Source organism: Trachemys scripta, chromosome 6 (assembly GCF_013100865.1).
Source record: "Trachemys scripta elegans isolate TJP31775 chromosome 6, CAS_Tse_1.0, whole genome shotgun sequence".
NCBI classification, from domain to species: Eukaryota; Metazoa; Chordata; order Testudines; family Emydidae; genus Trachemys; species Trachemys scripta.
In genome coordinates this window covers 120,235,728-120,261,000 of record NC_048303.1, presented here as the reverse complement: position 1 = coordinate 120,261,000, position 25,273 = coordinate 120,235,728, and the positions used below count along the sequence as shown (strand labels likewise).

General features: G+C 43.5%; 1 protein-coding gene across 2 annotated transcripts in view; it reads left to right on the top strand.

Moving 5' to 3' along the window:
* Positions 1-1,039: 1,039 nt before the first annotated feature.
* The window catches only part of MELK (maternal embryonic leucine zipper kinase), a 39,716-nt gene continuing 15,482 nt past the window's right edge, over positions 1,040-25,273 (top strand). Inside the window, exons 1-13 of one of the 2 annotated variants that reach the window (XM_034774799.1) lie at positions 1,040-1,472; positions 3,398-3,498; positions 3,919-4,004; positions 4,498-4,614; positions 5,868-6,011; positions 6,957-7,025; positions 8,172-8,264; positions 9,908-10,006; positions 15,553-15,621; positions 16,126-16,224; positions 17,368-17,454; positions 19,950-20,081; positions 24,755-24,898. In XM_034774799.1, coding sequence (XP_034630690.1) covers positions 3,435-3,498; positions 3,919-4,004; positions 4,498-4,614; positions 5,868-6,011; positions 6,957-7,025; positions 8,172-8,264; positions 9,908-10,006; positions 15,553-15,621; positions 16,126-16,224; positions 17,368-17,454; positions 19,950-20,081; positions 24,755-24,898 — 1,203 coding nt within the window. In that variant the 5' untranslated portion in view covers positions 1,040-1,472; positions 3,398-3,434. Of the gene's footprint in view, positions 1,473-2,822; positions 2,947-3,397; positions 3,499-3,918; positions 4,005-4,497; positions 4,615-5,867; positions 6,012-6,956; positions 7,026-8,171; positions 8,265-9,907; positions 10,007-15,552; positions 15,622-16,125; positions 16,225-17,367; positions 17,455-19,949; positions 20,082-24,754; positions 24,899-25,273 lie in introns of those variants that run through there. The other variant, XM_034774798.1, reaches the window with a different exon arrangement.

Genomic DNA, 25,273 nt, shown 5'->3' with positions numbered 1-25,273 from the left:
CTCATCCTGGAACTCACCCCCTGAGCCCAGAGCCTGTACCCCCTTCTTCACCTCAACCCCCTGCCTGAGCCCGGAGCCCCTTCCATACTCTGAATCCCTTGGCTCCACTCCCCAACCCAGAGCCCCCTCCTGCATCTCAAACCCTTCATCCCTGGCCCCACCCCACAGCCCTCATCCCCAGGGCCAGCTTTAGGCCAATTCGTCCGATTCCCAGGAATCGGGCCCCGCGCCAGGGCCCTGCGCCTTAGGTGCCTTTTAAATTTTTTTCTTTACTCACCCGGCGGCGGTCCGCTCCGGGGTCTTTGGCGGCATTTCGGCGGTGTGTGGGGGGGGGTCCTTCGGTGCCACGGAAGACCTGGAGCAGACCCCCACCGCTGAAGCCCTGGACCGCCGCCATGTATTCGAATCAGGCCCCGCAGTTAATAAAGCCGGCCCTGCTCACCCCCCTCCACCCCAAACCCCTGCCCCAGCCGGAGCCCCCTCCTACACCCTGAACTCCAGCCCCCTCCCATACTCCAAACACCTTGGCTCCACCCCCCAACCCCCTCCTGAGCCCCAAACCCCTCATCCCCAGCCCCAGCCCAGAGCCTACACCCCCAGCCCAGAGCCCTCACCCCCTCCCACACCCCAGAGCCCCCTCCTGCACCCTGAACCCCTCATTTCAAGCCCCACCCTGGAGCCCGCCCTGCCTGTTGGAGCCTGCACCCCCTCCCGCATCCCAACCCCCTGAGCCAGCCCAGTGAAAATAGGGTGACCAGATGTCCCGATTATATAGGGACAGTCCTGATATTTGGAGTTTTTTCTTATATAGGCTCCTATTACCCCCCACCCCGTCCCAATTTTTCACACTTGCTGTCTGGTCACCCTAAGTGAAAATGAGGGCGTGAGTGAGGGTGGGGAGAGCGAACGAGAGAGGGAGGGGGGATGGAGTGAGTGGGGCGGGGCCTCAGAGAAGGGGCGGGGCCTCTGATGAGGGGAAGGGCAGGGGGCGGGGCTAGGATGTTTGGCAACCCTAGTCCTCCCTGTGACGTCCCTGTGGGTGGGACCCTGGGATGGAGGGAAGCAAATAACTGCCCTGCAGAGCCGGCCCCGGTCCTTGGGCCCTGCCACACGCTCAGGACACGCGCGTCTGAATCAACCCCAGGGATGAGGCGGAGCAGGCCAGGGCCCGCGTAGCCCCTAAGGCAACTCTAGCCAGGACGCAGGAGGCGGGGTAAAAGCCACCCCCAACATGGCGCCCAGCTCTGCCCACACCGGCACCTCTGACCCTCCTCCCATGACCCTCCCCGACACATCCCGCCCCTTCCGCGACGCCGCTTCGATCTGATTGGTCGGCCGGCCGCCGCGGCCGGAAGAGGCTGGGTGGGCAGGGAAATTTAAACGTTGGAAGCGGTAGCGGCCGCGGTGGCTCGCGCTCGGTGTTTTCGATCTCGGAAGCGCCGCGTTGCCTAGAGACCGCTCCCGCCGGGCAGGTGAGCGCGGCCCCGGGCTGGGGTTCTGCGGGGGCGGAGCCCGAGGGACGAGCTGGGATCGGGGGCGTCAGTGCGGGGCCCCCAGCCCCCTTTGCCCCCCGCTCCGCTGCCCCCCCGTCCTGCCCCCCTCTCTCGCCCCCCAGCTGCGCTGCCGCCCCCGCCCCACCGTCCTGCTCCCTGGGCCCCTCCCATCAGCTGGCCCCGTGCTGGGGGTTCGCTGGAGTCTCCCTTCCTCCAGGCCTCTGGCTCCGAGGGAGGGCTCGGAGCCGCCCTGGGCTGGGGGCTATGCCACGGCCAACCCCAAATGCTCAGAAATCCCCGGGCAGGTGCCTGACGGTGGTTTGGGCTCTGAGCCTATAGGGCTCCTCTCCAAAAGGCTTAAATGCAAGCTGAGGCTCTGGTCCTCACAGGACTCCTGGAGCTTGGAGAAAAGCCCCCCCCCAGCATGCGGGTTGGGATAAAAGCCTAAGAGTTGGCAACGCTGCAGAGGGGTTTTACCTGGAGTTAATTGATTGCCAGTGAATTCACAGCAGCAATAGATGGATGAAGGTTACTCTGGATGCTGCCTAACTGTTTATTCTGCAGGTTAGCCTATGGTAAAGCCCCAACCCTGTGTCCTGGAACGAATGTGAGTGGAGTGACCAGATGAGCCTATGTAAATCTGATGGCTAACTTGAGTTACCTGGCAAGCCATTAACTCGGAGTAAAACGGGTAGTGTGGCTATGCCGCTGGAGCCAGCGTTGACCCTGACTAGCTCCTGTGTTGACACCCGTCTACATCAAGGGTGATAGTGCAGTTGCCAACCTGATGTCAGCTATGGGTCAGGCTAAGATTTTTGTCATGGATATTTTTAGTAAAAGTGTCAGGTTATGGGCAAAAAAGAAAAATTAACAGAATCTGTGACCTGTTTGACTTTTACTGAAAATATCTGGGACAAAATGGGGCTCGGCAGATGCTCATACTGCCTGAAGGGGGCATCTGCGCAGGGGCTAGGAGCTGCCTGCAGCGGTGGTGGCTGCAGGGTACCCCTCCCCCTGAGGCAGCAGGGGTTTCCCTGTGGTGGTTGGGAGCGCTAGGCTGGGGGGACCCTGCAGCTCCCCACCAGTCATGGTGGTCACTGGAAGTCATGGATTCTGTGACCAAATCGTAGCCTGAGCTTGGGTCTTGACCTGTTTCCTAGCCTAGACTAAGGCAAGGCCAGTGCCTCTCAGGCGAAGGTAAATTGAGGGTTTTGTGACCCAGGTATGTGTGCTCTTATGATCCTATTGTGATGGGCGTAACTGTGGTGACTGGCCTGGCATAGCAACTGTTACAATATCCTTCACTCCAATCAGACTAGCCTGATCAGGAAGGGGAAGCTGGCACTGTTACAGAAATACTGCCGTTTGTTGTAAGCCATGCAATGCAGTTAGGAAACTGGAGTGCTGACCTCTGCATAGGGTTGAAATCTGAAGCTTTTCACTGGGCTACAGAGTAAGTGCAGAAAGTCTAATTTATAGTAATCAGTAAACACCAGCCAAACTTTCTTATTCTGAATAAATTAAAATGTTCAGTAGTATCAATTGCAGTCTTGATGAGGGAGGTCAAGTGTAATGAGATGAAAGGAAAGCCACCAATCGGAGCAGGTGAGCACTTTAGTTTGTAACTTGGTTAGGTGGCAGAAGTAAAATTCATCTCTTGGGTACTGACATTTGATAGGATAGTGTGGAAATAGACGCTAACTGCAAACTCACTAGACTATAACTTCAGCATGTTCTAGGCATACAGAAACTGGCTATTGAAGCAGATTTTCAGGTAGACTGTGTCTTCAGTGAATGTTAAGTTTCAAGGTTACATTTTTTGACTACATTTTGTTAAGAAAATAGTGTTTCTTAGGTAGAGATCTTAAAGCATAACTGATCATGTTCTCCTATGTCATTGCCAGGACTTCAGAAGTACCGCTAAACTTTGCCTATCTCAACATGGGTGTAGATGACTATGAGGAAATTCTCAAGTACTATGAATTATATGAAACAGTTGGGACAGGTACTTTTATCTCTTAAAGTAAAACAGTTAAAACTTATTCTTAATGTTTCGGCTTCATCCAAATCAAAAGCAGATTGCTATGGTAGCAACTAGTCTAGAGATCAGATTTCGCATGCTAAATTTGCTGAATAAAATTCTGAGATTTTTTTTTTTATCCAGAAGAAATCCTCTTTAGTACTTTTAGCTGTAAAAAGCTTTCAGTAAACTGTAAGACTTGCTCCTGTAGTCAAGTATCAGGGGGTAGCCTGAAGAAGTGAGGTTTTTGCCCACGAAAGCTTATGCCCAAATAAATCTGTTAGTCTTTAAGGTGCCACTAGACTCCTTGTTGTTTTTGCTCCTGTAGTGTGACTCTATAAAAGGATTATTGAGGAGAAAATTAACTTTCATCTTGGATTCTTACTGCCTCACTTCTAAATTCAGGTGGCTTTGCAAAGGTGAAGCTAGGTCGCCATCTCCTTACTGGTGAAAAAGTTGCAATCAAAATCATGGACAAACTGGCTTTGGGGGTAAGTCGAAGTAGCATGCTGCTTGAGATGCCATTTTGTAATGGGAGACATCTTCCACTTTTTTACTCATGAAACATTGATAATGTGTAGAATTGTTAGCTGGTTCTAGAAAGACACTTTACTCTGAAACTTTAGAACTTGCAAGAACTTTATGAACCTCCAAAAACCACTTATTTTTGGTGACACTGATATTGATGGGACACTCATTTCACAGTTTAAAATAATGTAAAGTTGCTCCAATTTAGGACCTAACAATTTCTTGACAACTTTTGCAGGGAAAAAGTCAAACTTTTCACTGTAACAATTGCATTAAACGTCTGTGTGTCTGACCTGTGTACCGAATTCTGAACTCTTATAGCTATACCAAACCTTATCCTGGGTTGACCTTAATTATATACACGTGAACATGTTGTCATTAGTTGCAGTAGGAGCACTGCACAGGATGTGGAAATAGCCATATTTAGCAACTGTATAACTGGCTTTCATCTCTTAGGGTGACTTACCTCGTGTTAAAACCGAAATTGATGCAATGAAGAACTTGAGTCACCAGCATATTTGCCGATTATACCATGTGATAGAGACATCCAAGAAGATATTCATGGTCTTAGAGGTTAGATTCAGTGTTGATGCTTCTGGAATATCTAATGTTAATAATTCAATCTTTGTGTGGGATGGCTAAAAGCTCACCTTTGAGTCCCCAGTAATCCCTCCGTACAGATGACCAAATAGGGCAGACATTGTAAAAGAGACACCAGTTTAAAATGAGTTACTTTCAAAACTTGGCTTGTAGATTCTCTACAAAAGTCTCTCAATTTAAATCGGTGTGTTGGGAAGGATTCAAATAGTCACTTGCCATGTGTACAGCCTGAAATTGTGGCTCTGCTCTAGAGCAAGAGAGCTATAAAGTGAAATAAGCACCTATCTGGCAATCGAAGATGATAGCATCTCTCCAGTCTATCCAACATCCATACGCCTCCCCCTGTCCCCACAAGAAATGCAGCTGCATAATCCTAATCCATTCTGATTTAATCTTTCAACTGGCTCACCTTTCTTCGTTGCTTCAGTTCAAACTTTGTCTTCACTTTCAAGGCCCTACTTAATGTGACCTGCGCGTGTGTGTGTATATATATATACATATATATACAGACCTCCTATTATTGCACCTCTCCTGCCATTGATGCCAAACCCACTGTTCTATCAGCTCCTCACAAGAGTTTCAATATTCATATTGCCCCCAGGCAGATAGTGCTCTCTACTGTGGTTTGTTCAATCACTAATCCTTCCCTCATTCAAGTTGCTCCTAAAAATTCACTCCAGCAATGCTCACAATAAGTGAGTCAATATTCACTCATACAGGGGGAGGGATAGCTCAGTGCTTTGAGCATTGGCCTTGCTAAACCCAGGGTTGAGTTCAATCCTTGAGGGGGCCATTTAGGGAACTGGGGATTGGCCCTGCTTTGTGCAGGGGGTTGGACTAGATGACCTCCTGAGGTCCCTTCCAACCCTGACATTCTATGATTCTTTCACTTTTTAAAAATATGATCAAGTACACATGCTTAGACCTAGTTATTGCATAACCAAATTCTGCCACCTTCCTACTGCATGTTATGCTGCTGTTGTCATTACCAAAAATCTGTTTACCCTTTCAGACAGGGATCAGGTCTTCCTCTTTGTATTGCACCTAGCACAATAATATCCTGCTCCTGATTGGGGGACCTTTGGGCACTACTGCATTAGAACTAAAATGACAGTGTACTATACAAGGCTGGCCAAGGTGTCTTCTTTACAATGCCTTACAAGTGTAAGGTTACTTGGTAGATCACAATTTTTTGTCTCAAATACAGTTTTCCTGTCTCATTGCAGTATTGTCCTGGAGGAGAGCTGTTTGATTATATAATCTCCAAGGATCGCCTTTCAGAAGAGGAAGCTCGTATATTTTTCCGTCAGATTGTTTCAGCAATTGCTTATGTGCACAGTCAGGGGTATGCCCACAGGGATCTCAAACCAGTAAGTTTGACTTGTTTCTAAAAATCTGACTGCTGCTTTTAGTACTTATCCAGTATTCTTTCAAATGGGATGGAATCTTTTTTTTTTTTTTTTTTTTTTTTTTTTTTAAGCTGCTAAACCTCTCCTCCAAAGTAAGCTACTGTATAGGACTGAAGGTTTTGGTTTTTAAATTCTTCTTCTGTGTCTTTAGCTTCCTCTTTTCAAGGTATATATATTTTTTCCTAGCCAGTTCTATTCTATGGCATGCCTATTTTGGCTGAGAGTTGTATATGGCTCCCTCTGGAGCCTGTAAATGCTGTTTCAGAAGTGGATCACTGAAGATCAACATCAGGAGGGAGAAAGTTTACTTACAATGAACAAGGGCACACTTAGTACTCAACTCCAGACTTCAAGCTAGCTCCAGTCAGTCTGTTCTTCTCTTTGCTCCATATTCCACTTCTAATAGCAAATCATACCCTTGCTGCCCCTCCATATCACTGTTTTCAAATGAAGCAGAACATGGCACTTGTGCTGTTGAGATCTCCTAATTGGTGACATTAAGAGGGTGTGGTGGGAAATATCCTGCTGTCCTCACCCTATGACTTATTAGGAAACCCACTTCTTCAACATGCACTCATTTTAGGAACTTGATTTGTATTTATGGACTGATTAGAACACTTTGAAGAAGATGAAATCCCTAGGGGAGGAACTTCAGTGCATGACCGCTTACTGGACAATGTATGAAATATTGGTCTCAAAAGATATCATCTGGGGAAGAGGCTGAGCATTGCTTGTAGCCATTAGAAGAGATGGGCCTATGGCCAAAAGGATGGTGGTAAGGACTCGGGGAGGATGGTGGATGGCACTGATTGATGGTTAGAAGATATGAGGGGGAAAAACTAAATCCTCCTGTGGTTGGGTTATCCTGTAAGGTGCCCTCATTACGACCACTCTCCTTTTCTTCAGGAGAACTTGCTGATTGATGCGGAGCATAACTTGAAGCTGATAGACTTTGGTCTCTGTGCAAAGCCAAAGGTGAGTGTGCAAAAGTAAATTACACTATGTAGTAGTGCATCCAAATACTTCAGATATTAAAAGGGTGTTTAATAGCACTCAAGTCGCCAGCCAACACTTCAGTTACTTGAATTCCAACTACTCACTGTAAAAAGTATGGACGGGCAATGGGTGGGATTCTACTTCCAGCTTGAATTACTTTGATCTTGAGTTGTTTTGTCTTTTCTCTTCCACCCTTTGTTTTCTGTTCTTCAAGGCAGAGTCCAACTGTTAGTATTACACTTAGCACACAGAGGCCCCAACAGATATCAGGACCTCAAAGTGCTGTTATATCCAGTCAATTATTTGTATTCTGTCTTCTAGAACAAGATAAGGCTATGGGTGTTCCAAAGATATTTATCTAGGAGGTTGTGGACCAGGAGACAATTGTGTGTACAGGTGGCATGCAGAGGTCTGACTTCCAAACCTTATCTCAAAACTTCAGATTTAAAGCTGTGGGGTTACCGTAGACTTCTGCATTTAGTAATCTAAACCTAGAGCAGGCTAGACTGAGATGGATGATAACAGGAAGCAATCCCATGGGTAGAATTCAATGTAAAACCAAAACAGAGGGTTTGCTGTTGCTCAGAACACTGGTTTAGCTGGCCAGAAAAATGTTCTACTTTATGAACTGTCTAAAAGTACAGACCAGGGCAGATAACTGATTAGGTATTGGAATGTCATTTCAGTCCTGCTGTCCAGATCACATCCCTGTCAAAGAAACACACTGCTTGCTTTAATGTGCCAACATTATCGGTATGGACTGGTTTCCCTCTGCTGTGTGTCTTGTAAAGAAGGTGTGAGAGCTATCTGACACATTCTGTGTAGGTGTAACTGGTCCCATAAGGGAAACATTAATTTCGCTCTCTAGATGGGGACATGAGCAGCTGAGAGAGAGAATCAGTGACCTGCCCATGGTAATGCAGGAACTACCAGAGCTGGAAACTGCACCTAGTTGATGGCTTAGCTAGAGGGTTTCTGCTTAGCACTGGTGTGTGTATATATGATCACACAAGACACACCACAGTGGAGAGCGAGGCCCATAGTCTTGTGCTACAGTATAGTTGAAACTAAATATTTAAATTTCCAATTTAAGTCTAATGTGTCTGTTCAATTGTTCTGCTATAGGGTGGCCTGGATTACCAGCTGAACACATGTTGTGGGAGCCCAGCTTATGCAGCACCAGAGTTAATTCAGGGCAAAGCTTACATTGGCTCAGAGGTATTTAATGCAATGTCCTTCCCTGATATAGTGTCTTAAATATGCTTTGAACATCACATACGTAAACACTAGCATAACTAGACTTAGCTTTAAACACTTCCTTGTATAATTGCCCCTGCAAGTCTTAGCTGCAGGAGTCTTGCTTAGCCTGGACAGTGGTGGATTCATGCTAAAGTAGCACACAACACAGTCTTTAGCACACTTCTCATTGTTCTTCTTGACTAGTTCTCCTCAGACTGCTCCTTGGTTGTGTCCTGCAGAACATCATCCTGAGCTCCCTCCAACACTGAGTCTCTTCATGAGCTCATCCACTCCTGGAATTGCCTCTATACTAATAACTCCCAAGCTTTCCTCTTCCCTCTGCTATTGTCTCCTCTGCTATTGTCTCCTCTGCTACTGTCTTCTTGGAATTTGTGCTGCCAACTTAAACAGAACACATCAGAGCTACTCCTCTGAAGTGAATACCACAGTTTGTTCCATTTCTAAGGCCTACTGTTGTTTTTTGCCTCTTTCCCTCACATTAAAGCTCCTTCCCCCCACCCCCCCAGCTAGAGTTACAAGGAGGACGAATTGCTGGGGAGGCCGCGTCACTGCTGAATGGCTCTGTACTAGGCAGGAGAGCCATTCAGCAACGAAGTGGCCTCCGTGACCAGGGGCTTATCGTCTTGCTGCTCCTCCTCCTCTCTGCTCTTCTAGCTGGTGGCCTCTGCCCGTTGCATCTGCAGAGTTCCAGTGTCATTGTCATGACCCCTCTAGCTCACCAGCCAGGAGTGCTGGGACCATCCCCAGGCAAGAGCTCTTCAGCAGCAGGGTGGCCTCCCCATGACTGCTGGCTCATCTTCCGCCTTGCAACCCTGCTAGGGTTGCGCTCCACTGGGCCAGGACTGCAGCCTCTTCTTTCCCCCCCCCCCCCCTTCCCCCTCCCACCTTGCTCCTGGGTGTCTTGTCCCTGCAGCTCTGCTGTCAATGCTGCCCTAACCCCAAACCTATCCCCTCTGAATTTCCTGCAATTGTAATATGCAAATTGAAATTGCATGCAAAAACAACCAAATACTGCCAATCCTATTTACACCCTGCTTGTGCAGATATAGGGCAATTGGCACCTACTACAGCACTAAATTCACTTAGAAAATAGAAGTGGCTGGGCTGGCAGCAACTGTCATGACAAATAAGCAGCCTCCCAAGCTGCTCCTCATGGTCAGAGTTAATATTAGCAGGTAGGAACAAGGTGTTTTGTTGCCTGGTCTCATCTGCAGCACTAAAACTTTCCACGTCAAGATTCTGTGCAGCAATTTCTCTCCCTGTAGAAATCCAACAAATCTGGCTGCACTTGAAGACTTGGAGAAGATGTGGCTTTAGCAGTGCTCTGGCAAGTAGCAATGACTCCAAAGTTGAGTCAGGGAAAGGTCAACTTGCCACTTCTGAGTGTGCTCTTCTTTGGAGAACATCCTTTAGCTCCAATATCCTTTGACATATGAACATAAAGTTACTTCAGTGATGTGTGGCCCCTGTATTGAGAATGGACAGAACATTGTTTCTCATTAAGCAGTTGTACACATCCTGGGAAAGTATTGAGCTGCCAGATCTTCTAACCTCTACTCACTTTTACTTGACCCTTCATAGTGTTGGTTTGTTTCTTTTAGGCAGACATATGGAGCATGGGGGTTCTCTTGTATGCTCTGCTGTGTGGCTTTCTCCCGTTTGATGATGAGAATGTCATGGCGCTCTACAGGAAGATAATGGTACGTAGTGCTTTAGGAAATCCAAACTATCAAGCATAAGTGAAGACTTTGCATAGTAAATAGGCAAGATATCCTGTATCTTGGCCTATTGCTTTCTGGTGATTGAATGTATTGCTATTGTCACATGTTTAATAGTTTCTTGGTCTTTGGTTTTGTGCTGTTTACAGAATGTGCACAAACTGTTAAAGAAACTGATACACAAGTAAACTTTCTCAAATTCAAAATAGGTACATCAGTACGAAAGTAGCTCTAAAATGCATGTAGTGAAATAATCTAGGCTGTCACACTTCTGTTTCTTGTTTAATCTGAAATAAAGGATTAAAAAGACCTCCAATTTATTATCCCCCCTGGGAAGAGGAATAGGGCTAATGGTTCATTTATTAGGTTTGTGATAAGAGATCAGTGTGAAGCAAATGCAGATACAATAGGATTTAATATAAATTCTTCAGTTGGAGAACTCTTTAGAATACCCACAGAAACAAAACTAGGTTTAGCTTTTAATGACAGGGCAGAAATCAACTTTGGGTTGGAGAGGAACTTTGGATCAAGTGATTGTAGAAATCAAATCTACACTACAGAAGTAGTGAATCGCCAGTGAAGACTAGATTCTAAAACAAAAGGAGGAGCATTGCCTCAGAAGTAGAAAAGAGGAAACTAGGAGATTTGGAGAGGCAAGGAAAGCTGTGTGTAAATACTGCAGATATGGAATGAAATGGTTTTCCAAGGAGTTACCACTGAAACTTTGAATCATAGGGTTAGGAGGGACTGCAAGGGATATCTAGTCTAACCCCCTGCCAAGATGCAGGATTTGTTGGATCTAAACCATCGAATACAGATGGCTATCCAGCTTCCTTTGGAAAACCTCCAGTGAAGAAGCTTCTACAACCTCTCTAGGCCCCTGTTCCTAACTGTAAGAACAGGAGGACAGTGGAAGTTTTTCTGGAGGCTTAGGCTTGGTCTACACTACCCCCCTAATTCGAACTAAGGTACGCAACTTCAGCTACGTGAATAACGTAGCTGAAGTTCGAAGTACCTTAGTTCGAATTAGTTCGAACTTACCTCGGTCCACACTCGGCAGGCAGGCTCCCCCGTCGACTCCGCGGTACTCCTCTCGGCGAGCTGGAGTACCGCAGTCGACGGCGAGCACTTCCGGGTTCGACTTATCACGTCCAGACTAGACGCGATAAGTCGAACCCAGAAGTTCGATTTCCAGCCGTCGAACTAGCGGGTAAGTGTAGCCAAGGCCTTAATCTAAACCTGCTATGCTGTAGTTTGAACACACTGCCTCTTGTCCTGCCCTCCTATGGCAAAAGAGAACAACTTTCTCCACCTTTTTTATGGCAGCCTTTCAAGTATTTGAAGATCACTATCGTGTTCTCCCCCCCCCCCCCCCTTAATCTCCTCTTTTCCAAACTAAATATGCTCAGTTCCTTTGGCTTTTGTTCATATGGTTTGCTTTCCATACCTTTGATCATCTTGGTCACTCGCCTCTAGATCCTTTCCCGTTTCTCTACATCCTTTCTATACGCTGGGGCCCAAAATTGGACACAGTACTCCAGCTGAGGCCTAACCAGCTCTGAGCAGAGAAGTACTGTCACCTCCCGTGACTTGCATGCTATACTTCTGCTAATGCAACATAAAATTGCATTTGCTTTTGTTTGCAACAGGATGACGTTGCTAACTTGTGTTGAGTCTGTGATCCACCACAACTCCCAAATCCTTCTCAGCAGTGCTGCTGTCACACCAGTTATCCCCCATTCTGTATTTATGAGTTTGGTTTTGGATCTTGTCCCTCAAGGTTTTTTTTTTTTAAAGAACTAACTTGTATAGTGGGATCAGTAGTGATGAATTAGCAAGAGTGAAGGGATTGTCAAATGAGAGCAGTAGCCCAACCTGCTTTCCGTGATTTAATGCTGCCTGACTCACTGTTTCATTGCACTGACATGAAAGATGATGCAGCAAACAACTTCCCCTTGTCTCCTCTCTACTCTTGTATATTTGTTCACTTCCACCCGCCCCTGACTCCTGTGATACCACAGACTGGCTGGCTGTCATACTGATTGCTTCTTCCTAAATGCTGCTTGCATACTTAGCACCACCTGACTGGTGGGCTGCACTATTACTCCTCATCCTGTACTTGAACCACTCGTGTACAAATGTATATAAATCACCTTGACTAGCAGATATCGCTATAGGATCCTTTTTCCCCCCCCCTGCTCCTCCAAAAGCCAATATAGCAATTTCTTCTGAGCTGTAGCATAAGGATGTGGTACCAACCTATTGCTATTGCACTCCTCTCCTCAAAATGGAGAGGGGTGAGAAGGAAACCATGAACTAGCTAGACTAAATTTCTGTACCAAGTAAAGTGGAGCAAATGGGGTAAGTCAGGAAGTGCTGCTAGTATGTGGTCTCTCCCTACATGCTCCTGCTTAATTTATTAGTTAAACATCCTGCTTGGATGTAGGAATTTGGCTTGAAACATCCCAAAGGTCCCTTTCTTTGGCATGGCAGTCAGAAGGGGGGGGCATGGAAAGTCATGGAATCCATGACCAACACGGAACCCTAATATTAAACTGAGGAATTTTATTTGGGGGTGCTAATGCTGGCAATACTTGGTATGGGGGGATTGGTAGATAAATGTTCTTGCACCTAGAGGCTCTGGCAAACAACTTAATGTACTTTCTCCAACCTATTTAAAAACCAGTACTCGCATACTTTCTGTTGAAGGTACATGTTCTGGTATGGCCCAGAGTGTGTATAAATGCTTTAAATCATTTGAATCAGAGTTTAGAAAACTTATAGATGGCGCGGCTATAACCCATACAAAGGGCTTAACACAAGAGTCTGAGATGAATCTTGCATAGTACTTTCATCGTTGTGCCGTATGCTCTGGAGCTAGAGTTGACTGATCTGAATTCACAGAACATTGGCCACCCAAACTTGTCTAAATGCATTCAGATGAACATGCTTTAAGAACTTATGTTTGAGGACAAGAAACAAGATACAACCTTCCTAATTAAAAGATTATCTACCAACGTAGGCTTGTTTCTATCACTCTGAATTCCAGTTTCAATTTTTGATTTATTTGCAAGTTGGAAAATTGATTCAAATTAGGACTTCTATGCATTGTTGTGGAATTTAATTTCACACATTATAGATTTTGAAATTTACTGTAATCTCAGCTCAGAACTATTGTTCCGCGTCACAGTATAGTACAGTCTGCTGGTTGAATCTAATTAGGGTGTTGTATCACTTGCATGCAGTATGTTTCTTTGCCTAGAATGCTCTACAGTTCCTCACTTGGGAATAACACTTGACTAAATGCTTCCTGCTTTGATTGAAAATCAAATAAAAAATTGACAGCTCCTCATTAAGAGGCAGACTTTCCTCTGACTATATTGTGCTATCTTTACAAAAATGCTTAACTGTCATTTCTAGCATGACTACTAATAAATTGAGTGTTAATCTTTTTTACTTCATCTATGTTCATATGCCAGAGCTGTATTTCAGAGCCAAACCTCAATATATTACAGGGCTCCTTGGAATATGTAAAACTTCTTATATATGGGTTTCACCTTAGATTACTTCTAGTGCTTGATTGCTTTATAACAGCAATCAAACAGTAATATTTCTAAACTCATTAGTCCTGACTTAAAAACAAAAGTAACTAGAATTTAGACTTCTAATGTGAAACCACTGGGGTTAAAGAAATGTATCTATGTATATTACCCAGACTTGACTGTAATTGAAATAGTTGTCTGCAGAAATGAAACTCTCACAATACTTGGTGCATTTAATTCCAGCTTGGTAGTTAAATCACATTTCACAATGATTCTTTACTGACTTCTTGTTGCTTTCATTTTAGTGTATGTGATGTCTTTGTAGCAATTTCATAGCAATTTTGACTTTCATAGCTACTGTTTACCTTTTCTAAAATTTGGAAGCAATTATTAGTGTTGAACTACTAGTAAGACATGCTACATGAACAATGAATCATTGGGTTAAAAAACAAAACAAAAAACCCATATACTCTAGGTAGGGGTATGTGGTGGTGTGTGGGTTTTTTTTTTTTTTTTTTAATTTTCTGCACTTTTTCTAGTTAAAGTGCCAACCTCTACGGCTTCTGTCCAGCATTAGGACATATAAATAAATGGAAAGCAGCTAAATGCAAGGCTGCTTACCTTTTTGGTGTAACAACCAACCCTACTGTAAAAGCACAGAATATGTTGGAGCCAGTTAAATTTTAATACTTTGTCTAGCAGTTGATTTAAATCTTCATACTGTTTTTAAGTACAAATTACAGTAGCACCCAGAGCCTAATGAAAGACAAGTGCAAGTACTACACTTGAGAAGGAAAATCAAATGCCCAACTATCAAATGGGAATAACTGGCTAGATGGTGGTACTGCTAAGAAGGATCTAGGAGTATAGTGGATCAATAACTGAATGGGTCAACCATATGAGGCAATTGCAAAAAAGGCTAATATCATTCTGGGGTGTATTAACAGGAATGTTGAATGCAAGGCATAGGAACGAATTCTCCTGCCCTATTAGACACTAGCAAGGCCTCAGCTGAGGTACTGTCCAATTCAGGGCACCACTCTTTTTTAGGAAAGATGTTCAGCATATTGGATAGTCCAGAGGAGCGCAGCAAAAATAAGTCAGGTTTTCTAAACCTTATGAAGAAAGGCTAAACTGGGCATGTTTAGTCTTGAGAAGAGACTGGGGGTGGACCTGATATTTGAAGACTTGCATTAACGGCTGTTATGATTGTGATCAATTGTTTTTCATGCCTGCTGATGGTAGGAGCAGGTAGTAATGGGCTTAATCTGTAGCAAAGGCAATTTAAGTTAGATATTAGGAAAAACTTTCTAGCTCTTAGGGTAGTTAAGCTCTGGAACAGGCTTGCAAGGGAAGTTCTTAAAAACCTCCAATGATGAGGATTCAAGAACAGGTTGGCCAAACCCTTGCGAGGGATGGTCTAGGTTTACTTGGCCCAGACTCGGCACAGGGGACTTGATTTGATGATATCTCAAGGATGATATCTTTCTAGGCCTACATTTCTGATTCTGTGCTTGGTGCCTCATTGTGCTAGGTGCTGTAGAACCACAGTTCCCGTTCTAAGCGCTTGCACTCTTAAGACTGAATGTCACAACAAAGCAGAATGATAAAGGCTGGGGAGGCGGATGTGTCAACGCTGATGGTTGAGTTACTCTTACCTAATTTATCTAAAATCTCTCATTTAATTGTGTTCCTGCAATAGCAGTTCAAGTTCAGCCTTCTCTCCGCGGGACTAACCTAGCATGAATCTATTTTAACTTAAAATCTAGTCACATTTGTCTTCAGTGAAAGTAATAGGAATCATGACACCATTTTTGTCAAGTTAGTCTAAATATGCTGAAAATGCCAGGTCCTCTAGCTCCAACTTCTATTATGGGTTTTCAGACTGAAGATAGATCCAGTAAGGCATCCAAGGAATTTAATGAAGTTATTGGCACTAGTTGGCCAAAGTTCACTCTAAAACAACTTTGTTTTTTTTAAATACAGAGAGGAAAATATGAGGTTCCAAAATGGCTTTCTGCTAGCAGTATACTGCTTCTACACCAGATGCTGCAGGTAAAGCAATGGGCTCTATCCAGACCACACTTTACAGTACTGTTTCGCTACTCAAAATAGCATTGAAATATTGACCCCAAAAGCCTAAAATGCAGCCTTTTAGTTCAGAAACTTTTCAAGAAAATTATCACTGGTCCCTGTGCTGAATGGACTGTGTTCATAGAACATCGCTCAAAGCACTTTCCATACCATGGTGCCGCTGTCATGTTGCTAACCTCAAAGTTGTCTTCCAGCATCTAATGTCTATTCATGAGATTGTAACCTGGCTGTATAAACTTACTGCCCAAGTGTGCTTTTATAGCAAGCTAGATTTATAAAACACAAATTAGCTGGGCTACTGTTAACCATGGTGAGTGTCAATCATCCCTTCAGCTACTGTTAATGCAGGTTTCCTTAACTGGCCTTTGTGGCCTGACTTACCTTTTTGGGGAAAGAAATTGAATCTAAAATATCTTGCCAATTTCTACTTGAACATTGACTGACTAGATTCTCACCGCCTATTAGGTGGATCCAAAGAAGCGAATTACAGTTAAACATCTCTTGAATCATCCGTGGCTCATGCAGGATTACTCCTATGCTGTTCAGTGGCAAAGCAAATACCCAGTGAGTACACTAACTAGAGGATGACTATAGACCACATAGTGACTGGAGCATAACTTCTTCCTGAATTTGTGCCTTAATGGATAGTATATGGTGATAATGCAAAGACTTCTAAGGGGCAGACCTAAAGATGACTAGTTAGTTACTTAGTTCAGTAAGTAGCTGACATTGAATTCTTCAAGGGTCTCTTCTTCTCAGAATGCATATCCGAGATGACTCCATGTAAATTTCTTAATCCCTATGCAGGGGAAAGACTTCAGTATGCTAGCTGCAGAATTTGCAATCTTTTTAATTTAAAAAAAAAAAAAAGACCTGGTGGGTATTTTCACATCTAACTGGCGGGTTAGATTCTGATCACTTGTGATGCAAATGGATAGTTGTATGCAGTAAGGTATAGATTTTTGAAAATCAGGCACTTAGGTGCTGAAGAACAGTTCAGACCTAGGGTATGGAGTGACTTGCATAGTGCTGTTATGCAATTTTGTTTATTTCCTGTAGTCTCCTGTTTTGGGATAAAACCTCACTTAAGACTTTATTGAAAACTCTCTATATCCCCTTCACCAAACACTGCACTAGCCAGAGAAGTTAAGCCAGCACAAAAATGAAAATCTAGCAAAGATTAGATGCTAAACAGGAGGGAAAATATTCAGTTATGTACAGCCAGTACCCACATTTGGCCATTGGGTGTCATTGTTTCTCTATGCAAAGAGCTTCTTTACTGTACATGCAACATCAGTTCTAACTCATAACTGCAAAGTTGTACAGCTGTATGCATTTTAATAGCTTTGTTTGTTCCTTTTTAATTAGGGGAGGAATCGAAGTGCACGGCTTTATCTCCAACAAAATCACATCTCTTTAGCAGTGTCGGTTATTTACCAAGGGTCATGGTGAATTTTCTATCATGGGCAACTTTTAAAATCAAGAATTGGATGCTTTTCTAAAAGATCTGCTCTAGGAATTATTTTTGGGGAAGTTCTCTGGCCTGTAAGCCAGGATGTCAGGCCAGATGATCACAATAGTGCTGTCCGCAGATGTTGGGCTGTCAAGCCCAGAGCCATCTGGCTTCATGGGAACATCCTATTCAAATGCTGATCTAAAAGATTTCACAAAATCTGAAGCTTTCACATTACTAACTTGTTCTTGCAGCTTGGGCATCTTGATGATGACTGCATAGTAGAACTTTCTGTGTTCCATAAATGCAGCAGGCAAAGTATGACCAAGTTAATTTCAGAGGTAAGTAACCTGCAACCAGAATAAGTTTTAAACTTTAACATTAACAGACTCCAATACTCATTGGTTCAAGTATGAAACTTAAAGCTGTCCATTGCAGTCTGATCTATGGATTGAGTATTGGTTACTTAAGAATTCCCAATTCTGAGGTTTGGCAGGTTCTTGTCCCAAGATAAAGCTGATTATTAAAATTACTGTTGAGTTGGGAACCCTGATGTGCATGGTTGTGAAACGCACTCTTTAGGAACTCTTCTGTATTTGTAATTTATTAATACATTTAGCAAAGTCACAAACACTCTAACCCAGCAAGGTAGATGGAGATAATACAGAATGTACATCTGAACATCCCTTGCAGAACAACCTGAAATGTTAGCCATTTTCTTCCTCCTCACCAGTGGCCATGCTCCTGGCATCTCCCAAGGGCCAGTGTCTCTCTTCTCTCCCTCCTCAGCACACAGGCTAGGATACAACTTTTATGTTATGTTACACTCATGCCACTATGCCTAATGCATATTCAGTAGGTGTTTCTCCCATCTTCTTTGTTTTTACTCACCATACTAATATTGGGGTGCCCTTTCCTATAGATTAGTATATTAATGATCCAAATTTATTATCTTGTGTCAATTTGTTGCAATGGCACTCTTGTGGTGTGCAGATGTTTTTATCCTAAAATATCCTAATGCTGGTGTTTAGCTCATACTCCTGTAGTTGCCTGGTGCTATGTACAAACTTCCCCCTTAAATGCTCTAGTCCCAGTTCCCCAAAACTTGGGGGGTGAGCATTGAGCCATCAGGATACAGGCCTGTAGGTTCCTTGAGTTACTGCTAAATTAAAATAAATGCAAAAGCAGTGGTTCTCAAACTTTTTGTACTGGTGACCCCTTTCACATAGCAAGCCTCTGAGTGTGACACCCTCCCCCCTTATAAATTAAAATCACTTTTTTAAAAATTATATTTAACACCATTATAAATGCTGGAGGAAAAGCCGGGTTTGAGGTGGAGGCTGACAGCTTGTGACACCTCCCCCACCCCATATCCCAATCCCCAGTTTGAGACCCCTGTGCTAAAGCTAGCTCTATGGGCTACACAAGACCGTTCTTTTAGAGTATTACTATTTTAACTGCAAGCTCAGCTGTAGTTCTGACACTACATTTTGTGGATTTTTGTTTATTTCCCCCCTCTTTTCCCTCCTGTATCAATCAATCCCTGACATCAAAGTTTTAACCAGGATCCTAGTGTCTTATGTGGAATCCCTTGAAGATCAAGGGAAACTTACGGTGGTTCTTCACTAGCTGTGACTCCGTGTGCTGGGATGATTTGTTTTTAAAACAATTCAATAATTTCACGGAGAACCACTTCAGAATACTATCTAAACAGGAGAATTCTCAAATGCGATGCTGAATAGGCAGAGAAGCAATGTCTTGGTGTTTGCAAATATAATGGAAAAAGTGATGGAATAATGTAGCTATTCCATTCAGTAGCACAAGCAACATGACAATGTGGATTGTATTCATGGCTAATGTGTATTTTTGTTGAAAGTCTTCTAGCAGAATTCCACATATGTATAATGGTTCTGATACTCCTAGTTTTGATGTAAGATTTAATAAAGTGTTAGACTAGACAGTAAATACTATATGCTAAGCTATTGAATAGTGAAAATTAAATAACTAATTTAGCTACTTGGCAAACTTGAGAACCCAAATTCATACTTAATGTTACTGTCTCTAGTGGTATGCTGAAATAGCTCTTTCAGAGGGAATACCAGTTCTCCAGGTAGTAGTTATAGTAGAAACCAACTTCCTGATTGGCAATTGTGCATGTTGTGCAGCTAGTATGACACACATCTGGGGGAATGAGAACTGCTGGCTAACCTATCTATACTTACTCCTGCTCTACAGCTCTGGAACAAACTTCAGAGATTACATCATTGTTCTAGGGCTATTAAAATGAGTAGCTCTCTTCATCCAGGATGCACAAATGATGCACTGACATAGCACTCTTTAAATCCTTTTAAAAGGATTTAATGAACTTAAAGTAAGCCTAATCTCACACCCCATCCTGGGAGGTTGGCAAGGACATCCCTATCTTTCAGATGGGGAAATTGACCAAGAACTCAATTTGCCTGAGGTCCTCCATTGGTTCAGTGACCACTGGAAAAGAACCCAGGTGTTCTGTCTGAAACCCTGGCCCTATTGAATTCACTGGGAGTCTTGCCATTGATTTCAACTGGGCAGGGGTTTTGCTCTGTCTTTAGCCTCTGTCTTTAGCCTCTCTAGACCCCATTTCCAACTTGCTTGCAGGAAGGGTGGCAGAGTAATAACAATGCAACTCCATTGAAGTCTATGGCATTACAGTGGGGTGAGCATACAGACCTGAAGAGTCCATAAGTAGAAGATTGTCCTCCTTGCAAGAGAATGGGTGCTAAAAGTGTAACTTAAAGCAGTGTTTAACATGACTCTCTTAAATAGCAGCATTCTGACACATTTTCCTTGGTTTTAGTGGAAATATGATCAAATATCAGCAACATACCTCTTGCTTCAATCCAAGAAGGCTCATGGTAAGCCTGTCCGTCTATGGCTTCCCTCTCTAGCAGTAGAAAACGCTAGCATCACACCATCCAGAGAACTGAAGGTAAGTTGTAGGCCTCAGTACTGTACCATGTTAATGCAGTGTTTGCTTTTGCACTGGCTTCAAAAATAAGATCCCATTAAAAAGGGACAGTATAAAATCTAAATTGCTCTGGTCTCAGAACATGAAACATTATATATACGAGGACATACTTTCAACTGCGTTTTCGTCAATTGAAATAAGCTAAGGCTGTCACTGAAAACTATTCTTTATAACGCTGGGAAGTGACTGACTAACAGCAGTTTCAGGCAGTTTCTGCCGAAGTTTCTCTTGGTACATAGTTACAGATTTATAAATGTAATTTCTTCCTGACATAAAAACAGAGGGCACCAGTTCAGTGTTTGGGCACTGGTATAATACAGTCCTATGGGGAATGCCATGAGCAAGTGGGCAGTTGCACCCACCCACAGACTGGACTGGTGCCTTTCTGTATTTGAGAGCAATTCAAAGTATGCAGTGCTAATTAGTGAAGCCCTTCATGGGTGTGTCCCAAGAAACCACCACCTCACTATGTTCTATTTTAGTTGTTGAAATAAACTAAAATTAAATTTAAACTAAATTAGATTTAAATGTCTAAAGTTGTCATGGAGTTTGAGTGACTATTTATTTTAACTCGGTTCGATTCTCTATTGATCTGACAGACTTAATCTTCAGGTAGCTGTCCAGGCCCTTGTATAAAGGGTGATAGAAGGCTATGTTCAATTTAACTTGGAGTTTGACAGCTTGTATTCTGATAATTTAGGGCCCTACCAAATTCAGGACCATGAAAAATGCATCACTGACCACGAAATCTGGTCTTTTGCATGCTTTTACTCTATACTATACAGATTTCACAGGGGAAATCAGCCTTTCTCAAATTGGGGGTCCTGACCCAAAAGGGAGTTGCAGAGGGTCACAAGGTTATTTTAGGATGGCAATACCACAACCCCTCTTCCTTCTGAGCTGGATGGCCGGAGAGCGGTGGCTGTTGGCCGGGTGCCCAGCTCTGAAGGTGGCACCCCGCCAGCAGCAGCGCAGAAGTAAAGGGTGGCAAAAGCATGCCATGCCATCCTTACTTCTGTGCTGCTGTTGGCGGGGGCTCTCCCCAGAGCTGGGTTCCTGGCCAGCAGCCACTGCCTTCCAGCTCTGAAGGCAGCACCGCTGCCAGCAGCTGTGCAGAAGTAAAGCTAGCAGTGCCGCAACCCTCCCTACAATAACCTTGCGATTTTTCTCTTCTCACCCCCCCCTGCTCCTTTTTGGGTCAGGACCCCTACAATTACAACACTGTGAAATTTCAGCTTTAAATAGCTGAAATCATGAAATTTACAACTTTTAAAATCCTATGACCTATTGGTCGATCTTGTGTCTAACTTCTGTGTCCCCCAAACAAAGTGTATTTTAACTACTTCTTCCTGATCACTTGTTACTCCCATTTGTAACTGCGTGAACTCTTCCTGAGCAGTCAGTCCTAAAGTTACTTATTTCATATATTTAAAAACTCCTCTAAAAGACCATCCCAGTCTTGTGCTCTGCTTAAAGTCTCTGGGCCTGTTCTGTAATGCCCAACTCTAAATTGCTAACCCTGTTTGCATGTACATACCATACCCGTGACCAGGTCAGTCACTTTTTGACTTACTGTAAATTGAAAACCACTAAATTCCCAGCTTGAGACAGGAATGGTGCTTTTAGTAGACATCTAAACTCCAGGGTAAAACATGCATCTAGTCTAATATAAAATTGACTATTAGGAAAACATCTCCAGATTGTTGGGACTGCACATGAAAAGGCATCATGTCAAGAGCAAAAAGCAAGAGGCAGTCTTTCTATACAATTTGGGTGCAGCTGTTCCTCAAATATTGTGTTCAGGACATCCATTATTACAATTGCATTGACAAATGAGAAGGTCAGCTACAAACAGGCTTGAGAGCGGCTATCATGAAGAATAATGGAGTTGAATATGTATGTGTTTTGCATGGTTATAGTTGGGCTTTACAGTTTGTCACTGAAAGGTATATGTTCCAAGTGTAAGATTCATTAGGGTGAGGCAAGGGAGAGGATGGACTTCAGAAGGCAATCTTCCTGACCGCATCTATTATCCTGGAGACTTTTTGCTAGGATAAGTTATGGAAGCCTCATTGTTTGGGATATTTAAAAGTAAACTTGGCAAAACACCACCAGTAACAATAAGAGCAATCCATCCGAGATGAGCCAGATACCTCAAATATCTCTTCTGTAACACAGCCCATTAGTCCCAGTACAATACACTTAACTTCTCGGTGCCTCGGCACTATAAGTGCCCTACAACATACTAGCTGAAGATCTGTTGGTGATCAGCCATTTCAGCATAGGCCTCCGACTGGAGCTGATCTACTAGCTGTGAAAATAAGCTGGCAGGACTTCTTAATTTAGAGGTGGGTTTTTTTGTCTGGTGTCAGTGGCTTGAACATAATCAACTGTTATGACAAGCAGCTTGAAGTACGCAGGTTTTCCAAAATAATGACTTAACTAAATCATACCTGGAATGACAGTGCTCTTTTCTAGTAATGCTTTTAAATTTCCCAACTGGAAATAGTTGGGTGTTGGTTGTGTGTGGGGTGTGTGGTGTGTGTGGTTTTTTTTTTTTTGTTGACGTATAGAAGCATTTCTGTAATGGAGTGAATTTCTCCTTGTCCATCAGGTCCTGTTCAGCTATTCATGGAGTAATGGGACATAATTTCAATTACAGAATCTGGCTACTAAATTCTTGGCTGCTGTTAACAGGTGTCTGATAAGGTCTTTATAGTAATCATCAGTGGCACATCTGGTCATGTACCAGAAAACTACACTTTGGCTTTCAACAGTAATGAAAAATCTGATCTTGGCAATATCCTTGACCACTGGCCAAAAGCCATCTGTCTACAGACAAAACATGATGATTCCTTTTTATAATGGCTGACTTTATTGCTTTCCATTTCATTGGAGTGGTACATAACAAAACAAGGCTTTCCAATGAGTTTCTGCAATCCACAAAGGGGTATATTGAAAACAATCTCCTGTCCAGTCACTCTGGATTAGAAATTAAATATGTAGATTGTTGTGAGACTTTTACCAGTATTTCATTTGGGGGGAGGGGGTCCTAAAGCTTGGCGCTAAACAAGTTCATCAGGGGCTTGGAGAAAATGCTGTTCCGGGTTGACTGACTTTATCTTTAGGTTTAGATACTAAACCTGACACTACCATGTGACACTAAAGGTGGTTCACACTTTGTAAAACTGGAATTTGACTTCTCCCTAACAAATGAAGGGAGAATTGATCATGGATCTTAAATATTTGATCTCTGACCATGAGGGGTGCTATTTCTGCCCCTTTACGACAAAAAGCAGTGTCAGCATCTGACTTGCTGCAAACTAAGGCAGGTCTACACCAGGGCTTACTTCAATATAACTTAAGTTGCTCAGGGGTGTGGAAAAGACCCCCCCAGCAATATAAGAATATGTTACACCAATCTAAGCACTGGTGTAGACAGCAATATGTCACCAGGAGCCACGCTCCCACACTCAGGGAGGTGGAGTAATTATGCCGACAGGCGCGCTCTCTCCCATTGGTATAGTCTGCACTAGCAGTGTAGACCTGCTTTGAGTAGCATCGCATGTGCCACTAGCTAAACTGAAGGTAGCCTAGCAAGAAAGTCCCCTGGAGAAAACAAATGCAGGCACTCTTTAAAAGATGTGGGCCATAACATCACTACACCAATGGCAACAACTAAGGGCTGGTCTACACTTAGTCCGGACTTCGGACTAAGGTACGCAAATTCAGCTACGTTAATAACGTAGCTGAATTCGAAGTACCTTACTCCGGACTTACCGCGGTCCAGACGCGGCCGGAAGTCTCCCCCCGTCGACGCCGCGTACTCCTCTCGGCGAGCTGGAGTACCGGCGTCGATTGTGAGCACTTCCGGGATCGATCCGGGATCGATTTATCGCGTCTTAACCAGACGCGATAAATCGATCCCAGAACATCGATGGCGTGCCTCCGGACCAGCCGGTAAGTGAAGACTAGGCCTAAGGCTGCAGCACACAGAAAGATGGAAGCAAACTCTTCCTGACCTCTGGCAGTTTGAAGGAGCCCTCACGTACAATTGGCAGAAATCCTGTCTGATTTGACATCAGTTGAAACCGTCTCATTTCCATCAGAAAGTGAAGGTTTTTGCTGATGTACTCAGCTTTAAATGGTTGACTTCCCATAACTCTTTGTTCCAAGGTATCATACGTAATATGGCTTTAACCAGCTGTTTCCCATATTCCTTCACTATATTTCCTTTTTGGTTTGTATATATTTTGCATCTCCTCATGGGACCACTGCTGTAGTGTTAGCTAGTGTGGCAGCAAACTAAGGCGCTTGCATGTAGAAATCAATGGCAGGTATTGTATTTTTCTGCCCTTGATGCATAGGCTCCTTGTGTTTAATAGTGCTTTCAGCATAATGTCACATCTACTGATGTTGCTTATTAAAATTTTCATTGTGGACTTAGCCCTCCAAACATGATTTTTAGATGACAAGTGACCTGAATGAGAACTTCCCGTGAGATACTGCCCATAACTAGAAACTCTATTAAGAGTAATGCTGTAACTATTAAAATTAACTCTATAATGAAGATCTTTTTTGATGAAAGTTTTCACTTAATGTCTCATTGGAATCTCCTTTTTCTTTTTAAACAGTCTAAAAAGAATCTGACTTACGAAGATGTGGAAGACTGTAAGGAAATGCCCTGTGCATTTGGATCCATGGAATTTTCGGATGATGCGCTTTATGAGGAATCTCCATTTGCAGGCTTTGCTCTATATACACCCAAAACAAAGCAGGTGCTTGAAGAATTACAATGATTTCCTATAACAGTTGCTCTTAGTTCAAGAGAATCTGTCTCTTTGACTCTTTTTTAATGCACACTGCATTTATGTTTAAGTATCAATGCTTAGTGCTGCATAAGAGTCCCTGGCCAGAAGATCTTACAAAGCAAGACAGAGCCAAGAGCCTTTTGGTTGTCAGATGGCTATTACCATAAACTGTAACCCCTTTTCCTAGCTTGTGGGTCCTCATTTACTTGGATGAGGAGAGGCAGGGGACCTGATGCTCACCTTGTGTGTAGGGGCAGTGCAGAAGAAGAAGAAGAAACAGAAGTGGGGAAGGATACAAAAAGGATGGCAAGGCTGACATTATTGGCAATGAGGATGTGCCAA